Source organism: Zootoca vivipara, chromosome 6 (assembly GCF_965207765.1).
Source record: "Zootoca vivipara chromosome 6, rZooViv2.hap1.1, whole genome shotgun sequence".
Taxonomy (NCBI): Eukaryota; Metazoa; Chordata; class Lepidosauria; order Squamata; family Lacertidae; genus Zootoca; species Zootoca vivipara.
Window position 1 is genome coordinate 51,104,294 of NC_142589.1, and position 12,903 is coordinate 51,117,196.

The 12,903-nt window shown below is 52.1% G+C and overlaps 1 protein-coding gene across 1 annotated transcript; it reads left to right on the forward strand.

Moving 5' to 3' along the window:
* Positions 1-1,179: 1,179 nt before the first annotated feature.
* On the forward strand, positions 1,180-11,940 carry LOC118087191 (fibulin-7). Its single transcript, XM_035119611.3, has 9 exons — positions 1,180-1,331; positions 3,231-3,381; positions 5,163-5,319; positions 6,534-6,704; positions 7,071-7,196; positions 7,439-7,561; positions 8,997-9,134; positions 9,272-9,410; positions 10,927-11,940. Exons 2-9 carry the CDS (start codon positions 3,316-3,318, stop codon positions 11,285-11,287), a joined length of 1,281 nt encoding a protein of 426 aa, XP_034975502.1. The 5' UTR covers positions 1,180-1,331; positions 3,231-3,315; the 3' UTR covers positions 11,288-11,940.
* The last annotated feature ends 963 nt before the right edge of the window (positions 11,941-12,903 follow it).

Below are 12,903 nucleotides of genomic sequence, written 5' to 3' on the forward strand. Positions count from 1 at the left end.
TAGGTGACCCTCACCTGTCCTGAACCTACTCCAGCTGAGGAATCACACACCTGCTCCCAGAGCTACCGGTAGTAAGCCCCAGTGAGCAGGGCTGTGGGCCCTTGCCTGCCTGGTGTGTCCTTGGAGACAGGGGCCCCTCTGGCTCTGGGGTTGGGTCCTGCTGCTCTGGTTCCTATGCACTGACCCCCAGCCCCTCGTCCTCCTCTGTCACCCCGTGAGTACTTCCTACACCAACATCTCCTTCCCCATCCCCAGCTTGCGTCCCCAGTGTGTCCCAGTTCCAGCTCGATGGGATCCTCTTCCTTCTCCCCGTTGCCCTGCCAGTTCATGACATCTGCTTTCCCTGGGGTGGCACACCTGGCAACAGCACCATCTGTTTTTATGCAGCAGGCAAAAATGGTTTTATTAACCCGGGACTTAGGACTTTAACTTTCTACATATTTTATAGCGGGGTTTATTATTGTTGTTTACTTATTTCATTTACACCCCACCTTTTCCTCCAAGGAGCTCAAAGTTTTTCTCTCCCAGCTCATTTTAAAATCCACAACAACTCTGCGAAGAGGGTTAGTCCCAGAGGCAGTGATCAGCCCCAGTGAGCTTCGTGGTTCATCAGGGACCATCTCCCAGGGGCGTACACTCTTAACCACTACACTGCACTGGCTCTCACAGGGGCTGGATCTGTGCATGTCGTGGCGAGAATTTTCGGTTGTGCTCCTTCTTGGTTTTCTATCTGCTTTTGGTTTGGTTTTGTAAGGCACTTTGAGTGCAGCGTTTTGGGGAAAGCGACCAATAAATATAATTTATCATAATAACAGCAACAACCCGTGTGGAGCCCACCTAGAGACCATGGGTAGGCAAACTAAGGCCCGGGGGCCGGATCCAGCCCAATCGCTTTCTAAATCCGGCCCGCGGACGGTCCGGGAATCAGCGTATTTTTACATGAGTAGAATGTGTGTGTGGCACCCACGGCCCCGGGCACCCACAGTCGCGGGGCCAAGTTGGCACTCCTGCCGCTTTCTCCCGCCGAGGGGGAAAGGGTGTCGGCCGCGGGTATCTGCTGGGCACGCGGGTGGCCCGCACGGGCTCCCCTCGCCAGCCCTCTGCCGCCGCCCAATCCGGCCGCGCGGGGCCTCCGGCGTGCCCGTTGAGCTGGTGCCAACGAGGCCAACATCTCGCCCCGCCTCGGCCAGGGCGGGCAAGAGCGACCCGCTCCCAGTCTGCAAGGCGGCCGAGGGGCTGATCTCTTGCGCGCACCCGGTGAGGCTCCATCTACTGCTGCTGCTGCTGCCGCCGCTCGGACTTCCGCGCCTTCCAGGGAAGCCGCCCCGCAGGTCCGTGCAACTTTTCCTCGAGGTGCCTTTAGGGAGAGAGACGCGTGGGGAGGCAGGCTTGGAAGGGGAGGGGGAGGGGGTCTCGGTTCCTGGGGAGGGTCTGCCTGGTCCCACGCGCTGCAAGCAAAGGCGGCAGCGCCCCGCCCCCCGGGCCCCGCCCGTCCCCCCGAAGCGGGCTGGCTCGGCTGCTGCTTTTCGTGGGACTCCGGGCGCCCAGAGGGCCGGGCGAGGGGCGCGGGTCTGTGCCAGCAAAGCGGCTGGGCGCCGAGGCTCCCAGCCCCCCTGACGTGGGGGGTGGGGAGAAGCGCCTTCCTCCCTGCCCTTCAGCTTAGAGAAAGGCTGGGGCGCAGTGGCGGGACATCTGCTTTGCACGACGTCGTCTCCAAGGAAGGCTGTTGGATACCGCTGTCGGTCAGTGTAAGCAATGATGAGCTGCTAGGTGGACCAGTTGCCTCACTTGGTAGAAGGCATGGGCGTCCCGGATGTGCTTTTGGGTTAGGATTGTAGCCAAGGGGTGGCGCAGAAGGTCCCAGCTCCCGTGGGCTGGGAATGTCCTCTGCTTGAAGAGCTGCTGCCGGTCACTGTTGGCAATACTGAGTTAGGCGGACCGTTGGTTTGCCTCAGTTCAAAGCAGTTTCCTAGTGCCTAGCCAGGCTCTTGTGCACGTTGCAGGCTTGAAAAGAAATTCAGGAGATATGCTGTCCCCTCAAGGAAGTCTGGAAGCTGTAACCCTGAAGAGAGGGGTTAAATTGCAAGGATTCTAGCAGAGCAGCCTTCCCTAACCTGGTGCCCTCCAGAGGTGTCAGCTGACATGGCCCTATGATGCTGGGGCTGAAGGGAGTCACAGTCTGAAACGTCTGCAGGGCACCAGGATGGCTAAGCACTAAGCCAGAGCACTTTCTCACCATCCAATTCCTTGGGGTGCTGGTGGGGCCCAGTCAATGGCATTCCGCTCTAGGCTTGCTACCTTTAAGGATGTTTGATCTTCCTTGTTTCGTTCAAAGTGTTTTCTTACCCCTATCTTCAGTGAGAGGGGGAAGCAATAAAGGGCTCCCAGCACAGCTTATGTAAGATCAAGGCAAACAAAACAAAAGAGCCCCTGTCCTTCGGCTTACCGTCTCAGAGACACAAGAAACCAAACAGATTTTTTTGGGGGGGGGGGGGGAGTCGGGGAGCAAACCAAAGCACCCATTTTTAAAGCTAGAGAATTCAGATAAGGACCAGCTGAGATGGAAACAGTTCAACCAGAAGAGGAGACAAAAGAGTTGGTCTCATGTTAGAGCCGATGGAGTGTCCTGCTTCCTGCTGAAGCAGGATGGAACGGCTCCCGCGGGGAGACAGATGAAGCAAAGAGCCAATGGCATACACACCTTGCATTTAAAGCACCTTTAACAGACTACAGTTCCCAGGTTTCTTCGGGGAAAGCCTTGTCTTTTAAATGTCTGTTGCCCTGCATCCCACCTCTCCCTTGGCTTTTCCCCCTGATGGAATGGCTGCTATCTGTTGACAGCCAAGGAAAGTCTCTCAGCAGAGCTGACAAAGTAGCAGTGCTTTCCTCTTATACCCTTTGCTCTGCAGCCTGATGGAATGGCTGCTGTTGGTGATAGTTTTTAGATAGCAACAGGTGACTGTGCTTTTTTTTCTATGCTAATTAAGGTACAGGAGCAGGCCAGGCTCTTAAATCCTGGTCAGTTGGCAATCTCCGTTTGCACTGCTGCCAGAATGTCTTTATGGAGCCAGATGGCTCACAGTTAGGGAACCGGAATACAGTACTGTATTGAGGTTTGCAATGATCTGAGAATACCTGTCACCTCTTTCCTTGGAAAGACACCTGGAAGGCCTGCCTTATGTGGGTGGAACACTAGCTGCCCTCTCACAGACTCCCCTTCCTTCCTTTAGCTGACCAAGGATAGCTGAGGAAGCTTTGCAGAGAATCCACTGTCCTTTTCCTAACTGCTGAACCTGTTCTAAAGCCGGAAAGAAGATGCTGCCCCAGATAACGGCTGTGGTGGTCCTGGGTATCCTACAGTTGCCTCATAGCAACTCCCAGGTAAGATAAATGATGCTGAATCCTGAACCTGGGAGGACTGGTGTGGAACCAGTAGGAGGCAGGGGGTGGTGCCTGTAGGTTTGGGTGCAGAGCTCAGATGTGCTTGGTCCTTAGGAGTGGACCCTGATAGATGAAAGAGTTCAAAGCTAATGCTCTTGTCAAGCCAAGCAACCAGTGGTTGTTGTGATGACAAAATGGATGATGATGATGATGATGATGATAATTTATTATTTATACCTCACCCATCTGGCTGGGCTTCCCCTGCCACTCTGCGCGGCTTCCAACAAACATTAAAATACATCAAATATCACAGATTAAAAACTTCCCTAAACAAGGCTGCCTTTAGGTATTTTCTAAAAGTCAGGTAGTTGTTTATCTCTCTGACCTCTGATGGGAGGGTGCCACTACCGAGAAGGCCCTCTGCCTGGTTCCCTGTAGCTTTGCTTCTCGCAGTGAGAGAACCGCCAGAAGGGCCTCGGTGCTGGACCTCAGTGTTTGGGCAGAACGATGGGGGTGGAGATGCTCCTTCAGGTATACTAGACCGAGGCCATTTAGGGCTTTAAAGGTCAGCACCAGCACTTTGAATTGTGCTCGGAAACGTACTGGGAGCCAATGTAGGTCTTTCAAGACCGGTGTTATGTGGTCTCGGCGGCCGCTCCCAGTCACCAGTCTAGCTGCCACATTCTGGATTAGTTGTAGTTTCTGGGTCACCTTCAAAGGTAGTCCCACATAGAGCACATTGAAAGTTGTAGTTTCCGGGTCACCTGCAAAGGTAGCCCCACATAGAGCGCATTGCAGTAATCCAAGCGGGAGATAACCAGAGCATGCACCACTCTGGCGAGGCAGTCCGCAGTCAGGTAGGGTCTCAGCCTGCGTACCAGATGGAGCTGATAGACAGCTGCCCTGGACACAGAATTGACCTGCGCCTCCATGGACAGCTGTGAGTCCAAAATGACTCCCAGGCTGCACACCTGGTCTTTCAGGGGCACAGTTACTCCGTTTAGGACCAGGGAGTCCTCCACACCTGCCTGCTTCCTGTCCCCCACAAACAGTACTTCTGTCTTGTCAGGATTCAATCTCAATCTGTTAGCCGCCATCCATCCTCCAACCGCCTCCAGGCACTCACACAGGACCTTCACTGCCTTCACTGGTTCTGATTTGAAAGAGAGGATAAGAGAAGTATGTAGGCTACCTTAAGCTTCCTGGAGGAAAGGTGGGATATAAATGTAATGGATGGATGGGTGAAATCCCTCCCTGATTTCCCAGCCTGGTGCCCACCAGATGTTTGGGGCTCTAATTCCCATCACCCCCAGCCAGCATGGCTAAAGGTTGTAAGCAGAACATTTTCTCACCACCCTCAACTTAGACAGGCTGGTGTATGAAACTTCAGCAATGGGCAGTGTGGGGTGGAGAGCTCCAGTCCTTGGTCTTAGAACAGGAATGCCAAAGAAGTGTTTTTCTGGGCCAGATTGCATGCCTTGGATGCAGAGGCCTGATCTTGCCTATAATGTGCATTGTGAGCCTGGAGGCACCATCTAAACATTCTGTACTCCAAAAGGATATTGCAGAGGTGAAAAAGGTTCAGCAAAGGGCAGCCAGAATGAACAAGGGATGGAGTGACTCCTCCTCTGCAGCGATGGTGGGTGGGTGAGTGTTTGTGTGTGCGTGAGCATCATCAGTTACAATTTGCCACGAGCCTTTGTTAGTGATACCTGGTGGGCCGGTCCTTCCACTTCCCTGCCAACGCTGCTTCCTTCCTTCTCTCCCCCCACCCCCTGCAGGGCTGCCTAAGCGACCAGCAAGTTTCCAGCGCCATCCGGCAGATGCAGAAGCTGCTGTCTTCGCACGAGGCTGCCCAGCTGCAGAGCCTGCGCAACTTCAAGAAGCAGCTGGCCATTTTGCAAGGCAGTCTCCACCAGCAGGCAGCCAAGCACAATGGTAAAAGGAGAGAGAAGCACAGACTGCAGAAGTGTGTGTGTGTGTGTGTGTGCGCACACACACACACACACACACACATGTGGGCAGGACACAGGGCAACCCTGAGGCTGTTGAGTTTTGAATGTCTAGGGGATGGCTTTTTGCTGCATCCAATCAACTCTTCAAAAATGGGGACTGGAAAGGGGGAATTGTTTCCAGTGGTAGCTCTACTCATAGTAGACCCATTGACATGATTAACTCATTAATTTCTGTGGGAGCACTGTAAGTAGAATCAAGTTGATGCTTTGTTGTGTTTTCATATATGTTGTAAGCAGCCCAGAGTGGCTGGGGAAACCCAGAAAGATGGGCGGGATATAAATTTCATTATTATTATTATTATGAAGTTGCATACAACTCAGGGTTTCTAAAAACTCATCTGTTACTATTATTTTTATATTTATTTATATCCCACCCTGGACCAGACTGGGACTCAGCTTATACAAAGTAAAGCAACCCAGATAAAAAGCAAAAAGCTAAAAACATATAAAGATAATGTTGTAATGCTATACCCCGTGCTGATGCCGGACTATTTTGCGCCCTGGGCAAAGCGAACTACTTGCACACAACACGCCCCGCCCCCAAAAATGCCAATTTCAGTTTTCAAAAACAGATGTCTTGTAGAAAAAAATGAAAAGCACAAAACTTGAAACTGATGGGTTTATTTTTAATCGCAAGAATAAGTAATGCAACAATATTTGATTATCTTTTTCAAATACAAAAGTTGGAATTTATTGTGAATTGTGATGTTAAAAGTTAAGTCTTTTAAAAGTTTCCATTTCAGGCACATCAAAATCTCACTTTTCACTGTTTGTGTGACCTCCAATCAACTATGGTCTATTTCATATCTAATTCTAATTTATGACTTACTTCAGAAACGATAAAACTCTTCAAAATATAAAATAAAAGCAAAATAATATCATAAATGTATAAGATATAATAAAAACAGATCTGAATAAAACCGTGCCCCTCAGAGGTCAGTACTGAGCTCCTCTGAGGTCTGTGCCCTGGGCAGCTGCCTAGTTTGCGTCATGAGAACCCCAGCCTTGGCTATAATGCTGTTTCATTTAAGTGGCATTTTTGCTATTTAATGTATACAAGAAAGCAACAACCACAGGCTACGATTGGAAAAGAGCCTGGGGAGACTCACTCTCCCAACTTTTCTGATCCCCCAACAGAGAGCTGTACCCCCCTGCCAGCACCCTTGAACGGCCGGAGGCTGGGAAAGAGGACGTCCGTGGGTCACGAGGTACATTTTGTCTGTGATGCTGGTTTCCTCCTGGTGGGGACTGAGACACGGGTGTGCCTGGAGAACCACAAGTGGAGCGGACAGCAGCCTGTCTGCAAAGGTGAGTGTGTCCTGGCTGGTAGAAGGAATAGCTTGAGATTGCCAGGTATCATAAAAAGGGGGGGTTCCTCCTAACAGCCCCCACTCCTGCTGATATACCTATAGGTTGATCTCTGGCCAATTTTCCCAACAAGGATGTTGGGCCTGCAATTTTTTTGTAACCATAACATGGCTTCCCAGGCAAAGGAACCAACGAGGAATTGGCGCTTGCATGGAAAGGCTGTGAGCTCTGCTCCATTCTTGTGCTGAAAACCAATTCCGATTATCAGCATGGGCTCAGAGGTTCTCCATCTCCCTTCTGCTGGTCCAAAATGATGGCTGTTTGCATGTAATGCAGTTTCTCCCTTCCCTTCTTTCCTCAACTCAGGCATCAACGAGTGTGCCAGCAACCCCTGTGCCAACGGCGGGACCTGCCTGGATGGCATCCACCGCTACAGCTGCTTGTGCCCCAGTGGTTGGTCAGGCAGCACTTGCCAAGCCCCACTGTACTCCTGTAAGTAGCAGAGGGGCTGTGATACCCCTGTCCACATGGCAGAAAAGGGAAGCAAAGACCCTGGGGACTGGGAACATGGGAGGTGGGTGCCTGGAGATGTTTCCACATCGGCTTGGTTAGGCTGAGCACATGGGGTTCATAAGAGGCCTGCGCTATGTGACTCAGCTGGGGGTCTATGTCCCCTGCTCCTTTACTCTATTGGGCATTGGTGCAAAGAACTGACAGCTGCCTCCTGACCACAGATTGGGCGACGCTCAGCAACTCGTCCTTTAGCCGACAGCCCCGTTGTGCCGACAACCTCCTGGGCTCACGCCAGTGCAGTTGCGACCCAGGCTTCCAGATGCAGACAGGAGGCCTCTGCCAAGGTAAGGGGGAAGCGGGTTTGGTAGGTCAACAGAGCTGGTGTCTTGTGCTTCCCAGAAACAGAGGGATTTCCTCCCCTCGCCATCTTCCCACATGCAAACCAGAGATCTTCAGACTTTCTTCCTTCAGGGAATCTTTTGTACATATATCTGTCCTGGGCTGAATGCCACATAGCACTGGGGACAAACCCAGCTGTTGCCTGAATGCCTGGCTCCTTGTGGCCTTCCTGGAGACTATCCCAGGGGACATAGGAAGCCTTATACCTTATACCGAGTTAGACCCTTGGTCCATCTAGCTCACTGACTAGCCGCTGCTCTCCAAGATTTCAGGCAGGGAGTCTGTCCCAATGCTGCCTGGAGATGCTGCTGGAAATTGAACCTGGGAGCACCTCCTGGCAAGGCAGATGCTCTGCCAGTGAGCTGTAGGCCGGTCTAGATCAGGATGCTGGTCTAAATGGATCTCAGTTTGAACTAGAGCATCCCTTCCCCAGCCTGATGCCCTCCAGATGTTTGCTGGGCTGGGTTGATGGGAACTGAACTCCAAAGCTTCTGAAGGGCAGTAGCTTGGGAGGAAGGCAGAACAAGATGGAGCCCTTCAATCTGATCCAGTGGGGGCTCCTTTTTACCTTTTGCATCCCCACCTTGGAGTGCACCTTTCTGTCTGGATTGCACCATCCTCATGATTCAGGCACTAGTCCAATTACTCTGCACTACCCAAATGCCCATTGTTATGACCAGCAGGCAGTACTCTGGGCAAGGGCAGCTGTGGCCAAGTTATTTTGTAGCTTTTTAGTGCCTGAACACTTTCCCTTACTATATCTATAGAGCATATACCAAAGACTTGACTTAAAAATGGGGTGGAGGGGGCTGTCATCTCCCAGTGATGCAATCAGACCCTCATTAGCCTCCCCTGATGGGAAGCAAATAATATTAGTGGCAGGAGAACAGAAAAGGAGGGGGGCTAATAGCCTCCAAGCCTTGCTGATGGGCTTCCTGAAAGCATCTAGCTGGCCACTGTGGATTCAGGATGCTGGCCTAGCAGGGCTTTGGTCTGATCCAGCTCCAGGGCTCTGCTTAGGTTCCAAGCACTGTATCAGATTCCTAGGAAGCAACAGTCACACGATCATGCCTCGATTTAGCTCTGACCCAATGGAGTGTCTTTTCTCAGTGGACTTCCCACGTTGCAGCTTGCGCTGGTGTGCAGCTGGGCAATTTGTGCTCATGGGGTCTGATCCTGGAAGCAAGCAACTCCAGCTGCCTGCCCACGAGCTGCCTCTTAGCCAAAATGCCCCCCCTCCACCATCATTGGTTGTAGCGCTTCCTTGCGTGGTGAGTTTGCCTTTGTCTGGGCAGTGATTTCCACAAGTGCTCATCAGGGGCTGGAAGTCTCTGGAGGGTATAGGGTCACTCAGCAGACTAACTGCTGCCTCCCCTCCAGATATCGATGAGTGCCAGCTCTTCCAGACCGGCCGCCACACCCGCATCTGCCTCCACAAATGTGTGAACCTGCCCGGAGCCTATCGGTGCACTTGTCCCCATGGCTACCAGCTCCAGGGTGACACCAATTCATGCAACGGTGAGTGCCTTTGCGAGGGGTGGGGTAAGGGAGAATAATTGGGGGTCAGCCGGGAGAGGAGCCGCCCTGAGCTGTGTGTTCTAGGAGGCTGAAGGAGGGCATGGCAGCAAACAAACTCTCCCTGTTGTGTTTGCAAGATGTGGACGAGTGCGCAGAGAACCAGCACAACTGCAGCCAGGGACAGACCTGCATCAACGTCTTTGGGGGCTTCCGCTGTGTGCGGCCCGAATGCCCCAAGGCCCAACTCAATATCAGCTACGTCAAGACTTCAGCCATGTAAGTACAAACGCTAGAGTTCACTCAGGGTGGAAGTGGCACCTTTGCCAGCAACTGCTCCACTCCCTGCCTGCAGCGCTGGGCAGAAGCACCTCGTAGCCTCCCAGAGCATCCACCCCAATTCCCCCTAGAGCTTCCCTTTGCTCTTCTGCCCCTTGAGCTCCAAGGTGAGCCAGAACGGAGATGGTGGCCATCCCACTTTGCATGCCGTATGGATCAAGATGCTGTGGGAATCGACTGACCAGGGACTGTTTTCAGCTGATGTGAGCACCTTGTTATATCGCACATAGTTAAACTGTGGAACTCACTCCCACAGGACGCAGTGATGGCCACCAACCTAGACATCTTTAAGACAAATTAATGGGTCTTTAATTAATGGGGGATAAGACTATTAGCCAGGGTGGCTATAAAGCTTCTGAATACCAGTTGCTGGAAGCCCTGCTGTGGGGTGGAGTGTTTTTGTTCTGGGGCCCCTGTGGTTGGCCCCTGAGAGCAGGGGCCATTGGGCTGGTCCAGCAGGCTTGCCTTATGCTCTTATACAGTCTCCCAACAATATCCCAATGCTTTATTCCCTTCTCTCTCTCTCTCCTGCCCAAACAAAAACCAAGCGTCTGGAATAGCTCAGTTGGCAGAGCATGAGATGCTTAATCTCAGAGTCACGAGGTTGAGCCCCATGTTGGCCAAAGAATTCTTCCATTGCCCAGAGTTAGGGTGCTCCCTTCCAACTCTATAGTTCTACGATTCTATGAGCCCCTGCATAGCATTGAGCCTTATGGAGGAGGAAGGGACTTGCACTGGCACCGCTGGAAGTTCCCTCCTTCTCTGCAAGCCTCATTGCCACATTTGAAAGGCTGAGGAATATATTCCAGAGGCACAGTGTAGCAGATGGCGGCTGGAGTCTAAAGACGCCCCTCCTATTTTCTATTTACAGAACCATTTATTAAGCCAATCAGAGGTCCACAAAGCCAGCAGGACTCTGCTATTTCCATCTCACTGCGAGCACCCCAATTTGTTATACAGGCTGGCATCCATTAAAGATAGGATTGTAGAGTTGGGAGGTGCACCTAGGGGCCATCTAGTCCAACCCCCTGCAATGCAGGAATCACAGCTGAAGAGTCCCTGACAGATGGCCATCCAACCTCTGCTTATAAACCTCCTATGAAGGAGAGTCTACCATCTCCCACGGTAGTCCGTTCCACTGTCAACAACTCTTGCATCAAAGTTATTCCTAATGTTTGGTCCACTCATCCCAGTAGCTCAGTGGGTCAGCCCATGACTTTGCATGCAAAAGGTCCCAGGTTTAGTCCTCAGCATCTCCTGTAGAAGAGCAGGTAAGGATGGGCTGCCACCAGGCTCAGGACACAGTACCAGGCTAGATGAATCAAAGGTCTGGCTCTGTGCAATAAAGCTGTTTCTGGGTATAGGGAATGTTGGGGACCCCCTCCAGGCCTGCTTTGATGGGGTAACATGTCTCCAATTGGCCCTGCCTGAGTGCCTCTTCTACATCCTCTCCTAGGCAGTGCGAGCGCAGCCCTTGTCCCATGGAGAACAACGCCTGTCGGAGGGCGGCCAACTCCATCTCGTTCCATTACTTGCCACTCCCATCCAACCGCACTGTGCCTAGGATCCTCTTCAAGATGTCCACCAGCCGCTTTGTGGGAGACAGCCTGCGCTTCAGCATCTTAGGGGGCAACGGCCAGGGGAAGCTGGTTGTGCAGCGCTTGGACCAGCACACAGGGGAGCTGGTGCTCACCCGGCCAGCTGTGGGGCCGATGACACTGGAGGTGGAGCTGGAGATGAGCGAGTTTGCCCGGAAGACCCTCCTGGGGAAACACATCTTCAAGATCACAGTCTTCGTTTCCCAGTACGAATTCTGAGCCCCATCCTCACCAGCCTCATAGAAGAGCATCAGCAGCTGTGGAGGGTGCAAGTCTGGCCTCCTCCGAAATGCACTAGTCTGCTGCAAAAGGGGCCGAAAAGCCACCCTGCTGGATGTATCCACCCCTCTGTGCCCCTTGGAGGAAAATCCCATGCTAGACTGATCCCCTCTCCCATCTCTGTCACTATATGGGCAGTGCCCCCATCTTGGGGGGGGGGGGACACAGCAAGTCAGGCACAACACAGTTCCCAGATGCAGCTGGCAGAAGCTGGGCATCTGTGCTTGAAAGTGCAGCCCCGTCTTTCAGTCCCGACTGGGCAAAGGGATCCAATCTACCAATATTAACAGGGGTGCCCCATGGCCGCAGCAAGAACGCCTTCCCACCATTGCAGGAGCCGGTTACGGAAAAAATAGAGGGGGGGGTGTTCCTCCAGTTTTACCAAAAAGAGTCGCGGAAGAGGCTCTGTCCCCAGAAATCAAAAGGCAAATAACCAAAGTCTGAAGAATGGCACCAGCACAGAAGCATCCTTTGCAACGCTAGGGGAGAACTGTAGGCGAGAGATGCCTGGACTGGAGAGACGGACCTGGGTGCTTTGCAAGATGTAGTTCTTAGCCTGTGCCTTCCAGCATTACAAAGCATTTCTAGTTGTTTGCGGTTGTTTCTCTCTCTCCTTCTTACATGTTTTAAAACACAAGTAAGTACAAGTCAGATTAAGCCCAGAAGAGTTGGGAGGTGGGCAGTAACCAGGCAATAACAGTCAAGGAGGGTACCGAGGAGGGCCAAATTTGGGGGGGGGGTTTCCCCAAGGGACAGATAAAGAGGCATGGCCCCATGTTGGGAGTTACCTGTTGATGGAAGCTTTTGGAGTTGTTTGTTTGACTAGTAACTAGTCACCTGGTTTTTAAGAAATCAGGTTGGAAATCTAAAAATTACACAAAAGCAAAGGTCAGCATTAACCCCAGGAGAGTTGGGGGGGAAGGGACAGGGTGCCTAGAGCTCCTGCCGCCCAATTTCTAAACAAAAACCAAATCCCACTCTTCTCCAGTCATCTCTGTAGGGGAAAGAGAGACTCACAGAATGAGAGTATTACCTTTCTTAAATAACAAAACCATTAAAAGGCCCTCCAAGTGGCTTGCATTGTGCACTGCAGGTGTATCGGGACCTCACTGGTTTATAAGGCACACCCAGTGCCAACCCTCTGAAGCCTCCCTCTACACACCCACCGCAAATGGCTGTGACCGGAAGATGTTTCGTGAAGAACAGCAATGCTTCCGAGTGCCAGTTGCTGGAAACCACAGGAGGGGAGAGGGCTCTTGTGCTTGGATCCTGCTTGCAGCTTTCCCACAGGCATCTGGTTGGTCATTGTGAAAACAGGATGCTGGGCAAGATGGGTCACTGGCCTCATCCAGCAGGCTCTTCTTATGCTCTTGTTTTTAGTTACAAGCATCAAGATAGAGTTCATTGAAGGAGCACCTATTGCTACCTTAAACATCAGTTCCAGATGCCACATGCAGGCAAAAGCTGCTATGAGGTGCAGATCCCTCGCGTGGTTTGGCAACCCCTTGCTAGATCATGTGTGGCTAGAGCAAAAGTTAAAACAAAGGGTGGCTCAT

Bases quoted from the DNA above. Each gene is read 5' to 3' on its own strand.
- LOC118087191 (XM_035119611.3), top strand. From the start codon at position 3,316: ATGCTGCCCCAGATAACGGCTGTGGTGGTCCTGGGTATCCTACAGTTG. The intron at 6,705-7,070 runs GTGAGTGTGTCC...TCCTCAACTCAG, and splicing joins ACAGCAGCCTGTCTGCAAAG to GCATCAACGAGTGTGCCAGC. The intron at 9,135-9,271 runs GTGAGTGCCTTT...TGTGTTTGCAAG, and splicing joins TGACACCAATTCATGCAACG to ATGTGGACGAGTGCGCAGAG.